Genomic DNA, 22,333 nt, shown 5'->3' on the forward strand with positions numbered 1-22,333 from the left:
TAGTTAGAGTTATCACAGCCCTGGGTTAAGCCAGCCAGCGGTAGTTAGAGTTATCACAGCCCTGAGTTAAGCCAGGCAGCGGTAGTTAGAGTTATCACAGCCCTGGGTTAAGACTGGTAGAGCTACAGTATGTCCCTTTCTAGTTAGAGTTATCGTGCTTGGTGTGAACGGCCCCTAAGCGAAAGAAATAGAGTCCGCAACACTGGTAAGGAATCACTCGGCAACGTTTCGATCACTGGGATCTTCTTCAGTGACCATATACATTATACTATATGGAGGAGTAAATGCATTAAATGCAGTAAATAGTAAATGCGATTATTATTATTATTATTATTATTATTATTATTATTATATTGTGTGATCTGCATCACTTAAATGAAATATCTCTGTCTCTCCACTCCCTCCTAACCCCCCCCCACACACACACACACACGCACGCACACACGCACGCACGCACGCACGCACGCACGCACGCACGCACGCACGCACGCACGCACGCACGCACGCACGCACGCACGCACGCACGCACGCACGCACACACACACACACACACACACACACACACACACACACACACACACACACACACACACACACACACACACACACACACACACACACTTGTGTTTTATAGTCATCGGCTGTGGTGACCCTGGGCCGATAGCCAACGGGATCTACTTGGGAAGTGACTTCACCTTCAACCACACAGTGACGTACCGCTGCAACCCTGGTCACATGATGGAGCCTCCTGGGCCAGGACGGAGCGCTCTGCTCTGTGGCAAGGTCGGGTCCTGGAACCAAACCAAACCCAGCTGTCGGGGTAAGACCATGGATTACAGTTCTCAGTCGCTACGACTGATTTCACTCATTTGGATTCCGTAGAAGCCAGCATGTCTTCTATGGGCACATGTTGCGCATGCAGGGAATATTGCCTATCGACAAGCTCTCAATGCGCTTGTAGATAGGCTATTTTTGTTTATTTTTTTAAATTATTAGAGCATTTTGAAGTGGTCAAACTAGGATAGAAGCATTTTCCAGAAAGCTAGAATGCTCTCAGATATTTCCTAAAAGCAAAGGTTAAAGCCTTGGTCATATTTCTTCACCTAGTTGGCAGTATGTAGAACAGCAGGAACAATATTACTCATTTACATCATTAATAACCCGATAAAGGATGTAAATGTTAATGTATGACTACTTGAACTGGCCATGATAGACATAAGATGCACAAAAGGCAAAGTTGTCTTAGTTCACACACAGACAAAACCCTTCCAATACACTATTTAACAACAGTGGAAAAAAGACGTGAAGATATTTGTGATTTTAAAGGGAATTACTGTGTGTTCATTTGTGGGACTCGTCCCACGCAGCTTGGGAGTGCAGCTGGCATCGCTGTTGACATCTTTGAGAAAATCCTTGTGTGGCTGAGAACTCCCATTGCAATCTTCCATGAAGTTACATGTACCGTATACTCGTACACACATGGCAGCATCAAATCTGATTTGAATTTCACAAGTATGTTGTTGACGCATAACAATTATAGTCTGAGGAATGCATCAGCGTTCACATATAACACATTTCAGGAATCCCAAAAATATCCAATAAGTCACACTATCCCCTGTACAGCTAAAAAAAAAGTAAAGTGTCTGATAAGAGTTGAACATTGTTCCATGAGACTTTAACAACAATACCAGTGTATACTGCATGTCTGACATCCTTCCTGCCATATGCAGCAGTCTCCCACAAACAGAGAAGAGAAATACAAGTGCATAAAAGAGAATGCTGTTAAAATGAAATGAATGTTTTAGAGTGGCCCGCATAGTTAAGAGTTTAGTTGCTGGTCTAGACTAGTACAGTAAGACATTGAATGTTTCCTGAGATCTGTGCTGCCACTAGTTTCCCACAAACAGCACAATCTCCTGCTGGCTCCTGCAGCTGCTGCTAAGGCTTTGAACTGAGATGAGAGAAAAAGCACCAAAAAAACTGGTAGAACTGGCAGAGACACTACTAAGAGATGGGGGGGGGGGGGGGGGGGGGAGAGAGAGAGAGAGAGAGAGAGAGAGAGAGAGAGAGAGAGAGAGAGAGAGAGAGAGAGAGAGAGAGAGAGAGAGAGAGAGAGAGAGAGAGAGAGAGAGAGAGGAACAAACTTGAAGGCAGATATAGGAAGTGAGTGACTTGAATGGTGGGGAGTGAAGAGGTAGAAGGAGGAGACTGAGGGATGAAGGAGGAACGGTAATAAGGCAACAGAAGGGATGGGAGGAGGAGGAGAGGAGCTTGTCCCCCCCATTGTCTACGCTCCTGTTTTGTTCTTTATTATTTATTTATTTATTTATTGTTTTCTTGTCACCTCCATTTTCTGTCCAACTTTCTTTTGTTCTGTTCAGCTCTCTTTATGTCCTCCTTTTTTGTACCATTCTCTTATATACTCTCTTCTCCCTCAGACATCATTTCTTACACAAAACAAACCATACATTATTTTTTATCATTATACGAAACAAACCACAATCAATTTATTATCTACACTATCTTTATAGCTACACACACGCTGCAGGCACACAAACACGCACGCACGCACGCACGCACGCACGCACGCACGCACGCACGCACGCACGCACGCACGCACAGGTCCATATTAGGTGTGTATTCTGCGTATCAAGGGAGACATGTTGATTGGGGTGTTGATCGGGTGTTGATTGAATTCTTGGAGTGAAATGGCATGGATGTGTTTGCGTTCCATTAATGTTCAGGACTTTGCTCAGGCAGTACGTAGGTAGGAGGAAGAAGTGAAGTGAGGGAGATGAGATAAGGTTGGAAGGGAGGATTTAACCCATTTAGACCTATGTTTCTATGTCAGTGGTTCTCAAACATTTTCAAGGACATTGTCAAGGACCCCCAAAAATATATTGGCCGTCAACCCCCAGCTGAAAATATGTTTTTCCCCCCAGAAGCAAAGATTTGAGTTAAAAACGAAATAATCTGAAATAATATAATATTCAAAGATTTGCACCACATTTTCACGATTTTTCAAAAATAGTAGATCTACAAGATCGTAGCACGGCATTCGGTGCCGCGCTACGAGCTTGTAGATCTGCTATTTTTCAATAGCTAAAGTTGAACATAATGATTAAAACACCAAAAGGGGATATCCCGTCCTGAATGGATTAATGAGACGAGGAACAAACACACTATAGCGACAGAACAACTGTAAAGAGAGAACAGCGGAGGAGACGCACGCAGAGAGAGGCGCATGCCAGAAGGAGAGAGGAGTGCAGTGGTGGACTTGAGTAAAAAGATCAATACTGCATTGTAGAAATACTCAAGTCAAAGTACTGAATTAAAAATTGACTTGAGTAAAAGTACAAAAGTATTGGTATCAACATGTAGATAAAGAACCAAAAGTAGAAAGTATAAACTCATGATGCAGCAGAACGCCACAAACAGTTTTTAAATGTATGAAACGTATGTAACAAAAAATATTTAGAAAACAGCAAAAAACCCACAAATTTGCAACACATTGTGAGCTTTTAGATTTTTCAAATGAGTAAAAAAGTACAATATTTCTACCATGGGAGCAGAAGGAGAGAGAAGAGTGAGACAGTCAACGAGAGAGAATGGAAGGAAGGAACAGAAGCCATGACATTGAGAGGCGGGTGGGGGGGGGGGGGGTGTGGGGGGGGGCAATAATACGAGATGCACAAATAAATCTCCAGACGGATTTATAAGTCCCTAAGTGTATTCACAGCAAAACAAACAGATGGAGAACTTTAGAAACCTTCAGGAATAGACTATTGAGAATACTAGTGAGCTTTTTGCTCAGGATCATCAGTGAGAGCATTGTTGTTGTTGTTGTTGCTGCTGTAGTTGCATGCCAGGGTTTTTGTTTTGTTGGAGTGTGACCCAATGACTAAGTCCCAAAAAAAAAAGATAAAAAGTTATTTTAGAATCCTCATCAGCGGTTGGCTAGCCAGGAGCTACGTTTACTCCCATGGGACGTACAGACAACACACAGCTAGCCAGGATCAAGGACATGAACTCTGGCTTCGGTGCTGCACAATGTTCATTTTAGCTACATATATATATAGCAACATACGTTTATCAGAAAACTAGGGTATCTCCATAGTCAACCTTTTTGTTAAAGATGTTGAAGATCTAATAAGGGTCCATTTGGTTACAGGATGTTCACAGAGGCCCCTTTTCCACCGGTTGGGAACCGTTTCGGTTCAGAAACAGTTCTGAAGCGTTATTCATAGTCTGATTCATCGGTGGTGAGGTGATGTCACGGATCCGCGGTGAAGAGCAAACCACCGCTCTCCCCAGCCCTTCTCTCTGTTTTTACTCACCAAAATCCAGACTATGAATAGGCCTTTAGTCCATGAGCCAGACCTCCAAAATTGGGACATTAATTATGAATTGAGTGGGCAAAACCATATATAAAATTGTTTATAGGATCGATATAAGTCAATGAAATATGATATCCCTTTAGCTTTTTCATATTTATCACACATTTTGTAATTTTCACCTACAGTAGGCCTATACGTGATAGGTAAAAATCACTTAATTTAATTAATAGTTATCATTATTGACTCTTCATACTGTGGATGCTGCTACAGCTACGTACACTATGACATTGACATGAAGCCAAAATTAACAAACTAACTAAAGCGGAGTGTACGCAGTGACAGTTGCCTAGCAACCCACGACGACACGATATAAAGCACAACTTTTTCGTTAATTGCACTTTCATGATATCACTGTGGCCGTGTGATGGGGGGGGGGGGGGGGGGGGAGACGACGGGAACAGCACAGCAGAGTCTATATGACAAAGATAGAAGGAAAAGAGGCTGTGCTTCTGGGGACTATATTTAGAAGGATCACGGGAGTCCCGTTTGATTATTGCTGCGTTCTGTCTATGTGAAACTGTGTGTGTGTGTGTGTGTGTGTGTGTGTGTGTGTGTGTGTGTGTGTGTGTGTGTGTGTGTGTGTGTGTGTGTGTGTGTGTGTGTGTGTGTGTGTGTGTGTGTGTGTGTGTGTGTGTGCGCGCGCGCGTGTGTGCTCGCGCGGGCCACACATGCGAGTCAATTAGTGTATGTGGGTTCGTTATCACGTTTCTGTGTGGGTTTGTTTGTACACATTATCATAGTAGAGTGACTGGAACAGGAAACCATCTGCCTCCTAGTTAGAGCGTTACAGCAACTTTATTAGCTGTTTGATACCATGCAGATGGTTGGCATTATCTTAGAGAGACATACATTTTACTATTATGAAACTACGGTATACGATCCCAGACAACCTAATCAGTATCTTAAAGAGCCATTGTTACTCCGTTGTAAAGAACCCACATAGAATCCAACAGGCTGAGGGGAATATTATGACAGACAAGGGCTGGCATCACTGGGAACAGAAGTCATGAAGGGACCACATAGTAATTATACAAGGGAAATAAAAGGTGTTTGCAGACTGCTGCAGCTGCGTTTACAGACCTGAATTTCAGAGCAAATCTTGGGTCCGCCTTTTTTCAGTGGGTTTTCCGAAAAACTCTGCAAGGACCGCAGCTATGTGCAAACACCTTGAACACTTTGGCTGCAGGAACGCAGCAATGTGCAAACACCTTGAACACGTTGGCTGCAGGACCGCAGCAATGGGCAAACACCTTGAACACGTTGGCTGCAGGACCGCAGCAATGTGCAAACACCTTGAGCATGTTGGCTGCAGGACTGCAGCAATGTGCAAACACCTTGAACACGTTGGCTGCAGGACCGCAGCAATGTGCAAACACCTTGAACACTTTGGCTGCAGGACCGCAGCAATGTGCAAACACCTTGAACACTTTGGCTGCAGGAACGCAGCAATGTGCAAACACCTTGAACACGTTGGCTGCAGGAACGCAGCAATGTGCAAACACCTTGAACACGTTGGCTGCAGGACCGCAGCAATGTGCAAACACGTTGACTGCGGTCTGTGGCTAATTGAAATCGTGAAATAAGCTTCACTGCTGAGGATTTCACTAAGCTTTGAAGAATCATCCAGGCGCTAATGTTGGTCCGTTTCACGAAAATCCACCTGAATATATTCCAATCGTTTGTAATCGTGTGCAAAACTATTCCACAGTCTAGACAAGAGACAACAACAGCGGGGAACTGGGGCACACACGGGCGCGACCATTGTCCCTCATAGACTTTGCATTGCGCCTCAATTTCCCAGAAGCCCTGAGAACCCTGTGTGACAGATTATTTTTTTCCGCTCACGTGAACCAAACGCGTGTCGTATCCTACTGTGTCTGCTGGAAACCATGTATCTCTTAAAATGTTGAAAATATAAAATAATTCACCCGTTTTTCATGCTGTGCAGGCCTATATATACATGCCAATTAAAGTACCAACATGATGGAACACATGTAATATTAGTTCAAACATATCAAACGGATAATCTTCCTGCTGCTGAGATTACCATTAATTACCATCATCACAGTCAGTGACAGAGTTTCCATATGGTGATAATTGGTTCTTTATGAAGCTATACAGTAAGTCCATATGGAGACTATACTGTTGTCTCTTGCTTGAGGAAACTTCAAGCCAATATCATGTAAACCACAGTCTGTTGGATGCCACAGCCCAGCACCGCAACCATTTTATGGCAACCATTGTACCCAGTGGTGGAAAGTAGCTAAGTACATGCACTCAAGTACTGCACTTAAGTACAATTTTGAGGTATTTGTACTTTAAATTGAGGTCCCAAATACGTTTTTTTGCTCCCGGTCATTTGATTTTGAGCATCTGCCGATACCGATTTTTCCCGATCCGATATTTATATTTATTTAACACGTTTATGCCATATCACAATAGTATAATATCCCAAATCACAGACAATATCCAGTCTAATATCATGATATGGATATAATATTGATACTGTAGGGATGTCCCGATCACGTTTTTTGGCTCCCGATCCGATTCCGATCATTTGAAAATGACGTGATCGGCCCCGATGTCCGATCACCCGATCCGATCGGGACAACCCTAGTACTTGAGTATTTCCAATACTTTTACTTCTACTCCACAACTTAATATTGTATGTTTACTCCGCTACAATCATTTGAAAACATTTGTTACTTTGTAGATTTTGATTTTTTATTACAAAAACATTAACCACTTGTAGCCCTGTACATTTATATTTGAAAATCGCCGATCTACAAGCTCACAATGTGTCGCATTGTGAGCTTGTAGATGAATTGTATGCTGAATTCAATTATTTATTTATTTTTTACATTTTGAATTCTGGACTTTTACTCGTAAAAGAGTATTTCTGTATTGCAGTATTGATACTTTTACTTTTACGTACATTTTCCACCACTGACTGTACCCTGCTTGCAAAGCATATTTTTTGTATTATACTATTCTAACTGTCGCTGTAATAAAATGTTAACACTACTTCATGGAAGCGAAATACCTCCCATTCCAAAGCCATAATTGCTTGTCTTTGCCCTTTGAATTGTTGCCGGCGACCTTGCATGAGCAGCAGCTTCACTTCTGTTGACTTTACAAGCACTTAACACTTGTTTTATTTTCTAGTCATTTCCTTTCCTGAAATATATATAGGGCCTCTTTCTGTAATAATGTGCTTTCATCCTCTGCTATAATTGGTCATGTCTGGGCAAGTGACCCCCCCAAATCAATTCAGGGGTTTTAACTTGTAAGGACATCAACAAAATATAAACAAACAGCTGCTTAGAACTCCTTCTGTTGTTTAACGTGTGTGTGTGTGTGTGTGTGTGTGTGTGTGTGTGTATGTGTGTGTGTGTGTGCGTGTGCGTGTGCGTGTGCGTGTGCGCGTGTGCGTGTGCGTGCGTGCGTGCTCGCTCCAGTGATCCAGTGTGGGCCCGTTCCCCTAGTGCACCATGGGAAGGTGGAGGGAAGCGACCATTCGTGGGGCTCCAGCGTGAGCTACAGCTGTTTCCATGGTTACCAGTTGTCGAGTCCCGCCGTGGTGGCCTGCGAGGGGAACGGAACGTGGCGGGGAGACATCCCACAGTGTCTACGTGAGTTAACCCATTATGATCCGAGACCGGATTCTATACGTATCATCTAAATCCTGACAGTTTTCTGTTTCTTTTTCTGTGTCAGTGGTGCTCAAACCTTTTCATGTCAAGGACCCCAAAATATGTAATTGTAATTGGCCGCCGATCAAAATATGTTATTCCAGGGATCCCCCCCCCCCCCCAGTTTGAGTTAAAAACGTTTGCTGTGAACAAAAATAGCAGATCTACAAGCTCGTAACGTGGCACTCGGTGCTGCGCTATGAGCTTGTAGATATGTTATTTTTCAATAGCTAATGTACTATAAAACAATGGTTAAAAGCTAAAGCTAAAGGATAAAAGCTAAAGCTAAAGCACAGATGCGCTCCTGTCCTTCATGGATTAGCACGCCGTAACCGACTGTAAGCTCATTGCGACCAAGCCTTAGATAAATTCCGATTTCTCGGTTTTCTCGCAAAGTGATGTCGAATTTCCTGTGAGCGCTATGAGCTCGTCAAGGCTCCTGTCAGTACCCAGTAGTCGTCCATACCAGACATCAGACAGGCTGCTCCTGGCTACAGACATGTTTTATGTATTTAAACCATTTTGACCTGAGATCAGATTCTAAAAATGTCTTCTACATCCTGACAGTTTTCTGAAAAAGCTATGTTTCTATGTCAGTCGTTCTTCGATTTTTCAAAAATTGCAGACCTACAAGCTCGTAGCGCGCCACTCGGTGGCGCGCTATGAGCTTGTAGATCTGCAATTTTTCAATAGCTAAAGCATAAGATAATGCTAACACCAAAAGGGGTTCCCGACCAAAATGGGTTAATTATGTATTCATATTGGAGCACTTTGATGTCGATGCATGTATTCAGGAGACCTCACGTCACCTGATGTCTCTCCCTCTAGCTGTTCTCTGCGGAGATCCGGGGTCTCCTGGAGGTGGTTTCCGGGAGGGGACGGCCTTCTCCTACAGGTCGGTGTGGTTTCATTTCTTAATTTCTTGGTTTTTGAAAGAAAAGCTCACCAAAGGCTTTATCATCTCGAATCTTAATTCCGTGTGCTTTATTACACTATAATTAAGGATGTCACTTCTTTTTTTTATCCCGATCTGATTCTGATCATTAATTTGAGTAACACTTATGCCATATTTGTCCACTTGCCAGAATGTGAACCCAGGCATGTTGAGTACACCAACATTTTATGTTAGAAAGGTTGAGTATGGTATGAAAACATAGTGGCTATGGCCGTTCTTAGCCTAATGCTTGGAATGGATTCAGCATCATGAAAAACCCCTAGTTTGACATGTCACATGCTACATAAAGCATGATGAAATTTAGATTTTTTTGCCTTCTATAGGTTGTTAATGGTATGGTCACATATTATGCCAATTATGAAAACATGTCCGATTGTCCGGGTTCACAATGGGGCTCTGGGCTGGCAAGCAGACTATATCACAATATAATATCCAAAATCACAGACAATATCCAGTCTAATATCATGACATATATATATATAATATTGATACTAAGGATGTCCCGATCACGTTTTTTTCATTTGAAAATGACGTGATCGGCCTTGATTTCCGATCATGTGATTGGATCGGGACAACCCTAATTAGAATTAATATCGTTCTTATTAGTAGTAGTACTAATATTAGTAGTATTAATAATTGCAGTATAGGGGAAGGAAGGAACTCTGTTCAAACGTGTATACTTCTTCTATAGGTCAGAGGTCAGGTTCTACTGCCAGGCCCCCTACCTCCTGGTAGGCTCTTCTGCCAGGGTGTGTCAGGCTGACGGTAGCTGGAGTGGCCAACAGCCTGCCTGCATAGGTGAGTCACGCTGAAGACAAATATGGCATGTCAAATGTGAATGAACACTGACACGTGCTTATTTCAAGTGTGTGTGTGTGTGTGTGTGTGTGTGTGTGTGTGTGTGTGCGTGTGCGTGTGCATGTGCGTGTGCGTGCGCGTGCATGTGTGTGTGTGTGTGTGTGTGTGTGCGCGTGCGTGCGTGTGTGCATGGGTAATTTTAGACCCAGCCTTCAACAGTTGCCGTGATCCAGGAACTCCAGCCTATGGCATTCCTATACTGGCTCAGGGATTTCAGGTCAGAATTAAGATCATGCTAATCAACAATATCAATACTAGGGTCTTATCTTTCCTTACCCCTTAACACATTTGATCCTGTTGACAGGTATACGCAGGGCACTTTTGACGAGTAGGCTCGTCTTGAGGCATTTGATATCGCTATAACATTGCCTTGCTATTTTCCATTTTTTTAACAGCTCCGGTTGCTGTGCTCGGTTGCTAGGGCTCCGCCCGCACTGTGTCTCATTCTCCATAGCCATTAGCTTCTGTTTTAGTTGCGGCCTTTGCACGCTTTTTTTCTCGGAAACTAATGCGCTATCCGTGGTTTTGAACTAATCGGCGATGTTCGGAGGTCTTTTCTGATTATCCAGTGATAAATGCACCACGTCTGTGTGCGTGCGTGTGTGTGCGGTTGTAATGCACGTAACGCGAGAACCGTTTGCCCCACCAATTTCACATTTGACACACACACTATTAAAGCTCAAGAACAAAGAAGAAAAAAGTGAATATGCAAGCCACTATAACATTTGGAAAGATGATGGGACCAGACATGGCCAAGGCCTTTCACGTCAAACACTGCATTCATAATTTGCATGGCATATTCTTTTGTATTCAATGTCTCTCCAGGTTGGAAGTAAGATTTCTTTCAAGTGCAGAAAGAATTACCACATCTTAGGATCTACCACTAGAACCTGCCTCGAAAACCTCACCTGGAGTGGAACCCAGCCGGAATGTATTGGTAAGGCATACTGTAACTGTTGTTAGTAGCAATAGATGCACTGGTAGTGGTAATAATGCTTATAGTAATAGTAGTTGTGTTGCTGATTTTACAGTTGTTGGTTATAGTTGGTTGAAAAGGAGAGGAAACGTGACTACCTATTCTGCTTGACTAATCATCACCATCATCAGCCCATCAGTCTTTAGCCTAATTGATCTAGCCTAGTTTATGCATCTTTGCACTTGCCGACAAATAACCATTTCAGATCTTTTTTTTTTTTTAATGTGTTATTGTTATATGGATTAGGTAGCAATACTGCAATATAGAAATACTTTGTTACAAGTAAAAGTCCAAAAGTATTGGCATCAAAATGTACTTAAAGTACCAAAAGTAATAGTACTCTTTATGCAGAATGTCTCATTTCAAATTTTCAAATGTATAAAAAAATATTTGGAAAGTAGCAGATCTACAAGCTCACACAATGTGTCGCATCGCTGAGCTTGTAGATCTGCTATTTTTCAAATGGCCAAAATGGGTTGAAGTGGCTAATGTATGTTTTGTAATATTAATCCTAATTTACAAAGCAACTAGTAACTAAAGCTGTCACAGAATCGTAGTGGAGTAAAAGTGCAATATTTGTCTCTGAGATGTAGTGGAGTAGAAGTAAAAGTATTGGAAATTGGAATTACTCAAGTAAAGTACAAACCTCAAAATGTAGTAAACCACTGCTTTTTCAATCGTCTGCTCTAACCCAGTGGTTTTCAACCCTTTTCATATCAAGGTCCATTATTTATTTGAGCCATGGACCACCATTTGATGAGATTTAGCCTCTCAGACCCAAAACGAAAGAATATTTTGTTATACGATTTTGTCCGCAATTCCATGCCATATTGATGTTGGCACCATAGGATGACAGATAACACACAAACGTTGATCAAAATAACAATTATTCTACATTCTCGTATAGACTTCTTGTAAATGAAGTGATGCAGATGTTTAACAATATTTGAACTCTCGAGAGTGTACGGTTCTATTTGGTTTCATTTTACACTGCACTCTCAAGCGTTAAAGATCTAATAATATAAGGGCCCATTTGGTTTCCAACTCTCCATCATTTAGCTGGGGACCACCTGGAACCCGATCCTCAAGGACCACTGGTTGGAAACCCCACTGCTCTAACGTGTTTTTGTTTTCTGTCTCAGCACATTCATGCAGACAGCCAGAGACCCCGACTAACGTGGACGTCAAATCTATGGATCTACCAACGCTGGGTTACACCCTGATCTACACCTGCCAGGATGGCTTCTATCTAGCCGGGGGATCAGAGCACAGGACCTGCAAGAGTGATGGGAGATGGTCAGGGAAACCACCATTCTGTAAAGGTAAGGCTTGTTACTACACGGAATGCTTCCAGTGGTGGAAATAAGACTACGTTTTTGAGTGGTGCAACCACTCCTATACACAGTTATGTGTGTCCCTGGCTGTGTCCGAGCACGGAAGTAGCATATTTTCACCACCAAGTGTCACTGTTGTGCAGCCTAACACACCACCAAGTCTTACTGTTTGGAAGCCTAACACACACACACACACACACACACACACACACACACACACACACACACACACACACACACACACACACACACACACACACACACACACACAGAGCTACAGTACAGTACAGTACAGTACAGTACAGTACAGTACAGTACAGTACAGTACAGTACAGTACAGTACAGTACAGTACAGTACAGTACAGTACAGTACAGTACAGTACAGACATCTGATTATTTTCCAATGGAAATATCCTAAAAAACAGGGTTGTATTCTAATCGGGGACTAGACTATTTGACATTCAATGTTCTTTATCCACAAATGAGTCTTGAAAAATGAGAGTCGTCTTATAATCAGAGTCGTCACGATACGGTAAGTATATTTACTCATGTACTGTACTGATTTTGAGGTACTTTTACTTTACTGGAGTATTTCAAAATGTCTGTACTTTTACTTCTACTCCACTACATTTCAGAGGCAAATATTGTACTTTTACTCCACTGCATTGCAGTATTGATACTTTCACTTAAGTAAAAATGTGAGTACTTTTTCCACCACTGAATGCTTCCTACAGGTGCTCTAGGTAATTGTGCTAATTGTGCTATAACAATAACCAAGCAAGGTCAAACCCGGCGCCGGTTAGGAGAGGCACACATTAGGCTATAGATAGACTATGAACATCACCATTCTAAGCATAATTATTATAATGTAGCGGCCAGCAAAGCTTATAGCGTGGTCAAATTCTAACTAAAACACTCTTGTGTTTCAGTTGGAGTCAAAGTCAACGCCAAAGCAAAAGGGGGAGAATCTGACATTCAGAAGAACAAGATCCGTGGTATGTAAAAGGGCACGTACAGTACATGTGGGTGTGAGCCAGGCAGCATCATGACATCTGCTATGCACTACACTTCACCAGCATTGCCTTTTTTCACCAATCAAAAACATAATCTTTCTTTAAACTCTTTCTTCTACAGTATATTTTCCGTTAACTACTGAAGTAGAATAAATAATGTGGAAAAATATGCATTTATAAAGTTCACGTCAATTCCCCTTAATGGGGATTTTCTTTTTTTTGTATCTTCAGCACAAGACATTATTAATTATACCAAGGTTATTCATTAATCTTGTGTATCTTTCTATGTCCATTGTATATAGTTCCAACAGACGTATTCAGCCCCAACTCTGACTGGAGCGGTTTCTACGAGTATCTGGGGAAAAGACAGACCACCACGCTCACGGTCACTGGCTTCAACGGCACCAGTGGCAGAGTCAACGTCACGTTACTGGAATCCAGCGGAGTCTCCATCAAAATGTCAGGTAATGAAACGGTCAGAACCAGAACCACTGTCGGTGTCTGCTGCTTCACTGGAACAGCCTCAATGAAACGGTCAGAACCACTGTCGGTGTTGCTGCTGCTTCACTGGAACAGCCTCAATGAAACGGTCAGAACCACTGTCGGTGTTGCTGCTGCTTCACTGGAACAGCCTCAATGAAACGGTCAGAACCACTGTCGGTGTTGCTGCTGCTTCACTGGAACAGCCTCAATGAAACGGTCAGAACCACTGTCGGTGTTGCTGCTGCTTCACTGGAACAGCCTCAATGAAACGGTCAGAACCACTGTCGGTGTTGGTGCTGCTTCACTGGAACAGCCTCTCGCCGTTTTCAAATGCTTCCGTCATACAGTCTGGAGCAACGGAAGCTCTGATCATGATTAAGCGATAAAGCGGAAGTGAAGCCTCCTCCCCGCTTCCGTTTCGGCTTTACAGTCACGCACATTTATCCTTATACGTGTATATATATATATATATATATATATATATATACTATTATATAAATATTAAAATAACCTTTATTATATATATATATATATATATATATATATAAAGGTTATTTTAATATTGTTATGTTACAGTCTATTCAATCCGTTAGGCAGATCAGCCAGTTTGGATGTCTTGACATTTAGATGTTATGCACAAATGAGGTTCTTACACCATGAACTTCAACAGTAAAAGTTAAGCCTACTATATAGCATACTATATTAGTGCCCAGACAAAGGTTGTCAGCGTTAAGTATGTCAAATATATGCATGTACTTGGTGGGCAATAGAAAGAAAAAAATCTTTACCATGACGGCAGCTAATTAAAAATAATCACCTCCCAGGTTGAAAGGAAACGATGTCTCACCATGGTACCTATATTTGCATTATTCAAGGGGGAAAAAAACATCGGGATTCAACGTGCATGTGTGTGCAAATCAAGTTTATAATAGTTGGGGATTTTTCATTTGTGTTTAGTTTTAGTTAGTTTTGACTTTTCTTTTAAAAATTAAAAAGCGGGTTTGCTAGTTTTTATTTTACGCTTCGTTTTCTGCCCTTTTAAATCCTGCACCTGACAAATAAGTCATGTGCAGGCAGTGTTGGGAAAGTGTTTTCATGAACTAGTTCAGTTCACAGTTCAAAAATGTAAAAATGAACTAGTTCAGTTCATAGTTCATAATTCAACATTTTGAACTAAAGTTTATGGTTACAAAAAATGAACAATTGTATACATATATATATATTTTTTTTAATTATTGCCACAGCCCATCGGAATAAAGTCTGCTATTGGGAATGAACTTTTTTTTACATTTTGGAAAAAATAGCTCTTTTGCAATGTGAAATGCCACCAAATTCTTAATCATTGTCCTTGTTTTTATGGGCGAAGCTGCATGCTTTTATTGTGAAGGCAAAAGTTTCTGAACATTCTTACAGCCTGCTCCGCTTGCTGAAAATAGCTGATCTACAAGCTCACAACGTGTCGCAGACGCAACATGTTGTGAGCTTGTAGATCAGCTATTTTCAGCACAGAACACGTTGTACGACGAAGAATAAATCAGGCATCACTGCGCTTCACTGTGGGAGGGAGATGTCTTTTGTTGGGCGATCGAGGCAATGTGTCCATCGCCTCGATCGCCCAAAAATCGACGCAAAAATAACAAGCTATTTTTCGTGGCACATTATGTTTAATCAAACAAGTTTACCTCCTCAGTGTTTGGGTCGGGAGTCGGGACATGTTCTGTGTCTGCTGTCTGCGTGCATGACTGGATCATCATGCAATAGATGCGCGCTGCGTGCTCCAGTGAAATTGTACGGCTATAAGAAAGATCAAGGTTAATTTGTGTCGGATAAGGCCTTATTGGTGGGTTTTCCGCTAGATATTGAGGCCTGTGTGTTTTAGCATGGAAGGCTCTATGGTAATTGGTAACACTCACTCTTGAATTAAGTTGAACTGTGAGAAAGTGACGTTCACACACGCCAGAAATGAACGCGTTAACTTCACAATGACGTTCATCAGGCAGAAATACAGTACGTTCAGTTCACGTTCAGCCCAAATGAGAACGTGTTCGTGAACGATCATTCTTTGAACGCGTTCAGGGACAACACTGGGTGCAGGATTGAAAAGGGCCAGCCTAAGTATTGTGTAATAAAAACTCAAGAAAAGATAGCATTTAAAAAATGATATTCGGTTACAGATAATTTCAGTTCGTTTCAGTTCGTGTTGGGTGATGGTCTAGAGCAGTTACAACTTCAACAGGCAGCCAGAGCCATGGCCAGAAAGTACGGCTGAAATACAAGAGCACCGGTTTCCTCTCGCCATGAGGCTTTATGATTTTGTTTATTTTGGTATAATAATCGTTTGGTATATCCATATTTTATTCTAACTCGTAGCACGACAAAAACAATGCGGCGCCACCCACAACCGGAACTCACAGCTGGAACCATTTATTTTTGTTATTTTTTATTTGATTAGATGTGGCCTAGAGCGGATCACTGCAGGTCTGTTTGAATTGAAAACCAGGCTTTGTATGGAAAGCCTGGTTAGAATAAACAGAACATTAATGCATGAATAGGTATGCTGAAATTACACAAATGTAGTGAAGTTGCACATAAAGCGACATCTTAACACACGTAAACGTTGGCAGTGTGCAGAATTTGTAGAAAAGAAAAACAAGACATCAGTACGTGATGACTTAAATGGTACTGATGACTTTAATGGTCACTTTAGTTAGAAACAAACAAACAAATCTGCATTGCTTTCCCCTAATGTGGCAGATTACAGGCGCTTATCAAAGGAAAACACTCGTGTCTCTCTGCTATCGGCAATAATCGATCTGTGATCTTAGTATTTCTTTGCTGTTTCAGTGTTTTCTACTCTTTCCTTTAAAGGACCATACTAGCGTTTCAAGTCTGTTGTTGATTGTCATACCACTCAATAAAATTACTCAATAAAATGAGTCAAACAGACTTCCTCACAAAATCTTTATGCGGCAATTATGCTCATAATAAGTGCTCATCTGTAATGTTCAAGTATAACGGGAGTCATAGTCAATGGGCTAAACGTCCTTTTAATGATCAGAATTGTCGTTACAAATTCAGAATTCTGAATCTTTTTCTGTCTGTTTTCTGTTGTCTGTCTGTCTGTCTGTCTGTCTGTCTGTCTGTCTGTCTGTCTGTCTGTCTGTCTGTCTAGGGACATATAAGTCAGAAGAAAACCAGCTCTTGTTGAAGGTGTACCAGGTGAAGGGACCGACAGAACATTACTACAGCCGGTTTAAAAATGACAACTGGGCTATGGACGGATATGTAAGTCACAATGAATTATTCTTATTCAATAGTCATAATGTGTTGTCTGTCATGTAGAGGCACGTTGAAATTCCTACGACATTAAAGGGGAATTCTGGACTATAGCTGTTTTCTTACCATTAAATGGTAAATGGTGCATTTATATAGTGCCTTTATCAAAGGTGCTTTACAGAGATTGTGCATTACATTCACCCATTCACACACACACATTCACACCGGTGCCGGAGGAAACCATGCAAAGCACCAACCTGCACATCGGGAGCAATTAGGGGTTCAGAGTCTTGCTCAAGGACACTTCGACATTAACTCTGGGGGAGCCCGCGGGTTCGAACTGGCAACCCCTGAGCCACTGCCGCCCCACATAACAACAAAATATCCATTGATCACCGGAAGAAGCGAAAAAAAGGGGAAAAAAAGAAGAAAAACCAATCCATGCCGAGTGCTCCATATGATTCACCCACCGTTCTTCTTTTTTGTTTTGTTTACATCCGTTTACATCATACGTCACTCTGTGGCTTCTGCCTTGAGCAGGGCGACGTTTGACCCCGCCTACCTTCTTAAAGTCATAGCACCCTATAGAGCGTCGCAGTCCCGCCCCCTTTCAGAACGACAAGGTCACCAGGACCCCATTAATTTTTCCAATAGACGTTTCAAAAAGTATTCATTTTAAAACCTCGGACAAAGCCAACAGCCGAGTTGACAAATCATGACAATAAACAAATTATTTTGGGCGGAACAGATAATTAGAAAGACGAAAAAAGGGCAGTGTACAACACTTTATTGTTCTGTTTCTTCTTTCTAATGATGTGTTTATTGTAATTTTTTGTCAACTCGGCTGTTGGCTTTGTTTGAGGTTTTTAAGGCCTTTAATTACTTTTTGAAATGAGACGTCCCCTCGTGTCTCAAGATTTGCCATTGACCACGGTAAGAGAATTACGGTCGTCTGCTAAATTTAGTCTCCGCCCGTCTCAAGTTGGAGACGGACGATGGACGGAGAAATTACGTCAGAATTCCGCTAAATATGACGTAAATTAATTTAAAAAAATGAAACGCCATTGACATTGAAGGGAAAATTTACGTCATATGTTAAGAGTTACCATGTGGCGGTCCCTGGGGGTCCCCGGGGGGTCCCTGGAACATCCAGACCACCATGAACGTGCCCAGGGGGCTGGCCCGGTTCCGGCGAGCCATCCCGCGTCCGAAACGGTCGAGAAATGACAGAGTTACCAACCAAGCTATTTTCGTGCTTGGACAGACCCAGGGACAGACAGACAGACCCAGGGACACACATAGCTGTGTAATGGAGTGGTTGCACCACTCAATAATGGAGTGGTTGCACCACTCAATAACGGCTACTGCGGAAGTTGAAAGGGAGGAATGCAAACAAAAATATGTCTTTTACAGTTGTATTTTGTCTACTACAACAGACAAGTTATGCAAAAATAGCAAAGCTTTTTTCAGCACAGCAATGCCGCAATGAATGCTTCAGCTTGCCTTGAATAAAAGTGGAATTATGGCATTGTTCAATAAGCTGATGCAGGCTTAGAGCCAAGAAGCACCGTCCAGTAGCTTATAAAGTGCATGGGTTCACATCATACTGTCAACTATTGACCAATATTGCTGAAGCAGCATTGGGCCAACTTCCATAAAATAATAATAATAATACTATCCCTCCCAATATAGCAGTTAGTGTAATTAGGCTACAAATTAACATCCACTGCTGCTGTGTGGGGTGAACTTTTGAGTCATGCGGTACCGAGCTACAATAGCTTTCCAAATATTAACTTTCATCAGTACTATTTCACAATATCCGCCTTGATGCCTTGAATATGCCTTGGTATATACAGCATCAAGGCTACTTTCATGTAAAATAACTCACAGCATACTCACATATACAGTACATTGAAACGCATAGAACTTTTGTTGACTACCTGTTAACCTCGATACCCAGGCTTCATTTCGTCTGCGCGAAAAATGAAAGCCTGGATTTACGCATGGGCTGCACTGGCCTAAACGTGGGAGTCAACCCTTCCGCGTAGGCGTCACTTCAAATGATGTGACGTCAGGGCTCTGAGCGGTGTGCACCCGTCGAAATAACACTGTGAGGAAATCATTACCAGTGGAACTTCAAACGAGGCTATGCGAGGAAAATGAGGAGAATTGGTAAAGAACCCACCACACCGTCTAAGAAAAAAACCAACGTGTGCCGACTCTGTGGAAATAACAGTCCGTTAGAATGGTATACTCCAGCAACCAGTGGTTTCTGCTTCTGGTCGACACAATAACAGTGCTGCACTGGGGGGGAGGAGAGACCACTGACGGACAGATCGGTGAACCAATGGTGGGGGTGCGTAAATCTGAGCCGCAGCCCTCCCATCTAGGCCAGAAAGGTCTAGCGTTAGCTCAGGCTAACATCCTGTTAACACCTTGGAGGCGCAAGACAGAGATCACCGTCAAGTTCAAGTGCACGGTCAGTTGCCCGAGACGGAGATTGATTAATCTCCGTCCAATTAGTGCTATGAAAACTGATCGCATCGCTCTACAGCCTAGGAGTGCTTGTTGCGCAATCCTCGGTGATGCACAACAGTGACACGTCATCGAAAATGTTCCCTGCCTGTTTAGCTGACAATGAAAATCTTAAAACGTTCATAACTCGCGATCTAAATCATCCCGTCTAATTATGAAAAAATATCTTGTGTTAGACGGCGCTCTGTGGTGCAGTCGCTAGTCGCTATAGATTTATTCTTACCTCCCGTTGTTGTCAATCAACTCTAGAGTGGTGTGGCTATTGTTAGCTGCTACACAGACATTCACAACAACTTCCGGTCCGCCGGTAAAAGTGGTCCGGGTGCTATAAACGATGGGCACATTTTATTAATGGATTAAATAGGCCCGAGCCCTCAAGGTGTTAATGTGTCCACTACAGTATATTGTATTATGTATATTAATACTGGGGTTAGGATTGGACTGAGATCCCACATTGGAACCACCCCATTCCCATGTGGGCCCCAAGAGCCTGATGATGATGACGATTTTAAATCTTTATCCAACTTAGGTTTGCACTTTGCTGAGGACCAATGATCTGTTTCTGTGTTTCAATATTTTTATGTTTCAATATTTTTATTAAGCAGAAAAAGACATGGACAATACATGAACTTATGACACATGGACACAACATACGACACTTAACCCATTCTGGGCGGGAACCCCCTTCCCGGGAACCCCCTTTTTTAGACACTTGGAGGTTCTCTGGGGGTTTGGATCAGGATCTTGACAGTACAATAACAGGACAAAAAGTATATGCAAATCATAAAATACATATGCCAAAGGGGCATAAGGACAGAAAGTATATACAAATCATAAGTACCTATTTACAGTTTCACACCAAATTGAGTATATTAGACATCACAATATAGCTGCCACCATCATCTTTTAGATTATGTAAGTCTGACTCCTATACCTCCTCATTGGTGTGTCATCTAACTGGCCTCCTCGGTCATTCCAATACACATAACATTTGACCACTCATCCCCTATATGAGGTGCCAGAGGCAGCCATGCGTTGACAAATTCGGCCAGGTTGCCCCGTAGAACACATGAGAGCCTCTCCAATGGCATTAAGCGTAGCACTTTTTCAAACCATAATATAACACTAGGAGGGCTGTCATCTATCCATTTATGAAGGATTGACAGCCGAGCAGCATAGAGCAAGGCTTGTACTAAATGTTTGTTACTTTTAGTTAGTGTGGTAGTTATGTCTGCCCCTAAGATGTAATGAATTGGATCTAATGTTCTGTTTCTGCAGCGCCCTGCTTCACACTCCTATACATACAGTTACACACGTTCACACCTGCCCAGTAGTACAAACGTCATGAGTAAGCAGCTCCACTGAAGCTGTTGAGGAGTGTCTTGCTCAAGGGCTTTTCAACAGTGGGTTTTGAGGAATTGCGTGCCCAGATATTTCATGACAGTCCAGGGGATCAAACCATTAACCTTCGGGATGCACACGCAGATTAGACACCACCAACGGACCGACATGCGGAAACAACGGTCGGACATACATGCGGTCGGACATGTGCTGCTCCGTGCTTGCGGTTAGGGTCACGTTAGGGTTTGAGGTATAGGTTGTCGGTCTAATGACAGTCGGACCAATAGTATGTCTAAACTAAAGCCTGTACCCTAACCATCCAGTCACAATCACATTTGTCTCACCTTCAAAGCACACCTGCCCCCTCAACTGTAAAAAAAAAAAAAAAAAAAAAAGAATATATATAAAATAAATAAATTATTGTCTTGTTTGATGAATATGAAAATCCATCTGTTGTACAATTCTGTTATTGCCCTATTTTAAGGAATGGCTTTGTCTTCCAGGTAACAGCAGAAGACCAAAAGACCTTCGTCTACCAGGGCCACATCCATAGTAAAGACTTTGGCAAGTTTCATCTAACCCGGCAAGGTAGGTCTGACAATCACACGAAAACAAACTTGACGAACAACATTAAAGGTAGGCTAAGTGAGGCGCTAGCCCCTCCTATATGCACAGCTGTGTGTGTGTGTGTGTGTGTGTGTGTGTGTGTGTGTGTGTGTGTGTGTGTGTGTGTGTGTGTGTGTGTGTGTGTGTGTGTGTGTGTGTGTGTGTGTGTGTGTGCGCGCACGCGTAGCACGGAATGTGATGATTTGGTCGGAGAGGACGTATAGGGCCTTAGTCCTACTCCTCCTCCGAGCCAACACTCCCCACTGACAGGTAGTTACCCCCCCTTTTGAGTTACATCATAAGGGCATGTGAGCTCAAACCCATAATTCAACATTTTGGTTTTAAGATGTTGATATTCATTTTGTATTCATCCTTAGGACCCCAAATCACACCTTGGAAAGCACGAGTGTCTATTTCAAACAAAGTGTTTTTTTGACAGCAGGAATTGCCTGTCATAATTTATGTATTAGGATGTTGATATTCATTCATTCAGTATAGGGCCTTAGTCCTACTCCTCCTCCCAGCCAACACTCCCCACTGACAGGTAGTTACCCCCCCCCCCAGATAGGACGTATAGGGCTTTAGTCCTACTCCTCCTCCCAGCCAACACTCCCCACTGACAGGTAGTTACCCCCCCCCCCCCCCCCCCCCCCCCAGATAGGACGTATAGGGCCCTAGTCCTACTAGCCCTCCCAGCCAACAATCCCCACTGACAGGTAGTTACCCCCCCCCCCCCCCCCCCCCCCCCCAGATAGGACGTATAGGGCTTTAGTCCTACTCCTCCTCCCAGCCAACACTCCCCACTGACAGGTAGTACCCCTCCTTTTGATTTACATCAAAAGGGCATGTGAGCTCAGCCTCCACTTA

General features: G+C 42.6%; 1 protein-coding gene across 1 annotated transcript in view; it reads left to right on the plus strand.

The window, feature by feature from the left end:
• The window catches only part of LOC306919635 (CUB and sushi domain-containing protein 1-like), a gene marked incomplete at its 5' end in the record, with an annotated part of 687,041 nt that overhangs the window by 645,245 nt on the left and 19,463 nt on the right, over window positions 1-22,333 (plus strand). Inside the window, 11 exon segments of the mRNA XM_079496199.1 lie at window positions 635-820; window positions 7,856-8,029; window positions 8,918-8,984; window positions 9,736-9,842; window positions 10,046-10,119; window positions 10,728-10,839; window positions 12,021-12,200; window positions 13,142-13,207; window positions 13,528-13,689; window positions 16,881-16,993; window positions 21,364-21,448. Coding sequence (XP_079352325.1) covers window positions 635-820; window positions 7,856-8,029; window positions 8,918-8,984; window positions 9,736-9,842; window positions 10,046-10,119; window positions 10,728-10,839; window positions 12,021-12,200; window positions 13,142-13,207; window positions 13,528-13,689; window positions 16,881-16,993; window positions 21,364-21,448 — 1,326 coding nt within the window.

This window comes from Electrona antarctica (genome assembly GCF_951216825.1).
Source record: "Electrona antarctica genome assembly, chromosome: 3".
NCBI lineage: Eukaryota > Metazoa > Chordata > Actinopteri > Myctophiformes > Myctophidae > Electrona > Electrona antarctica.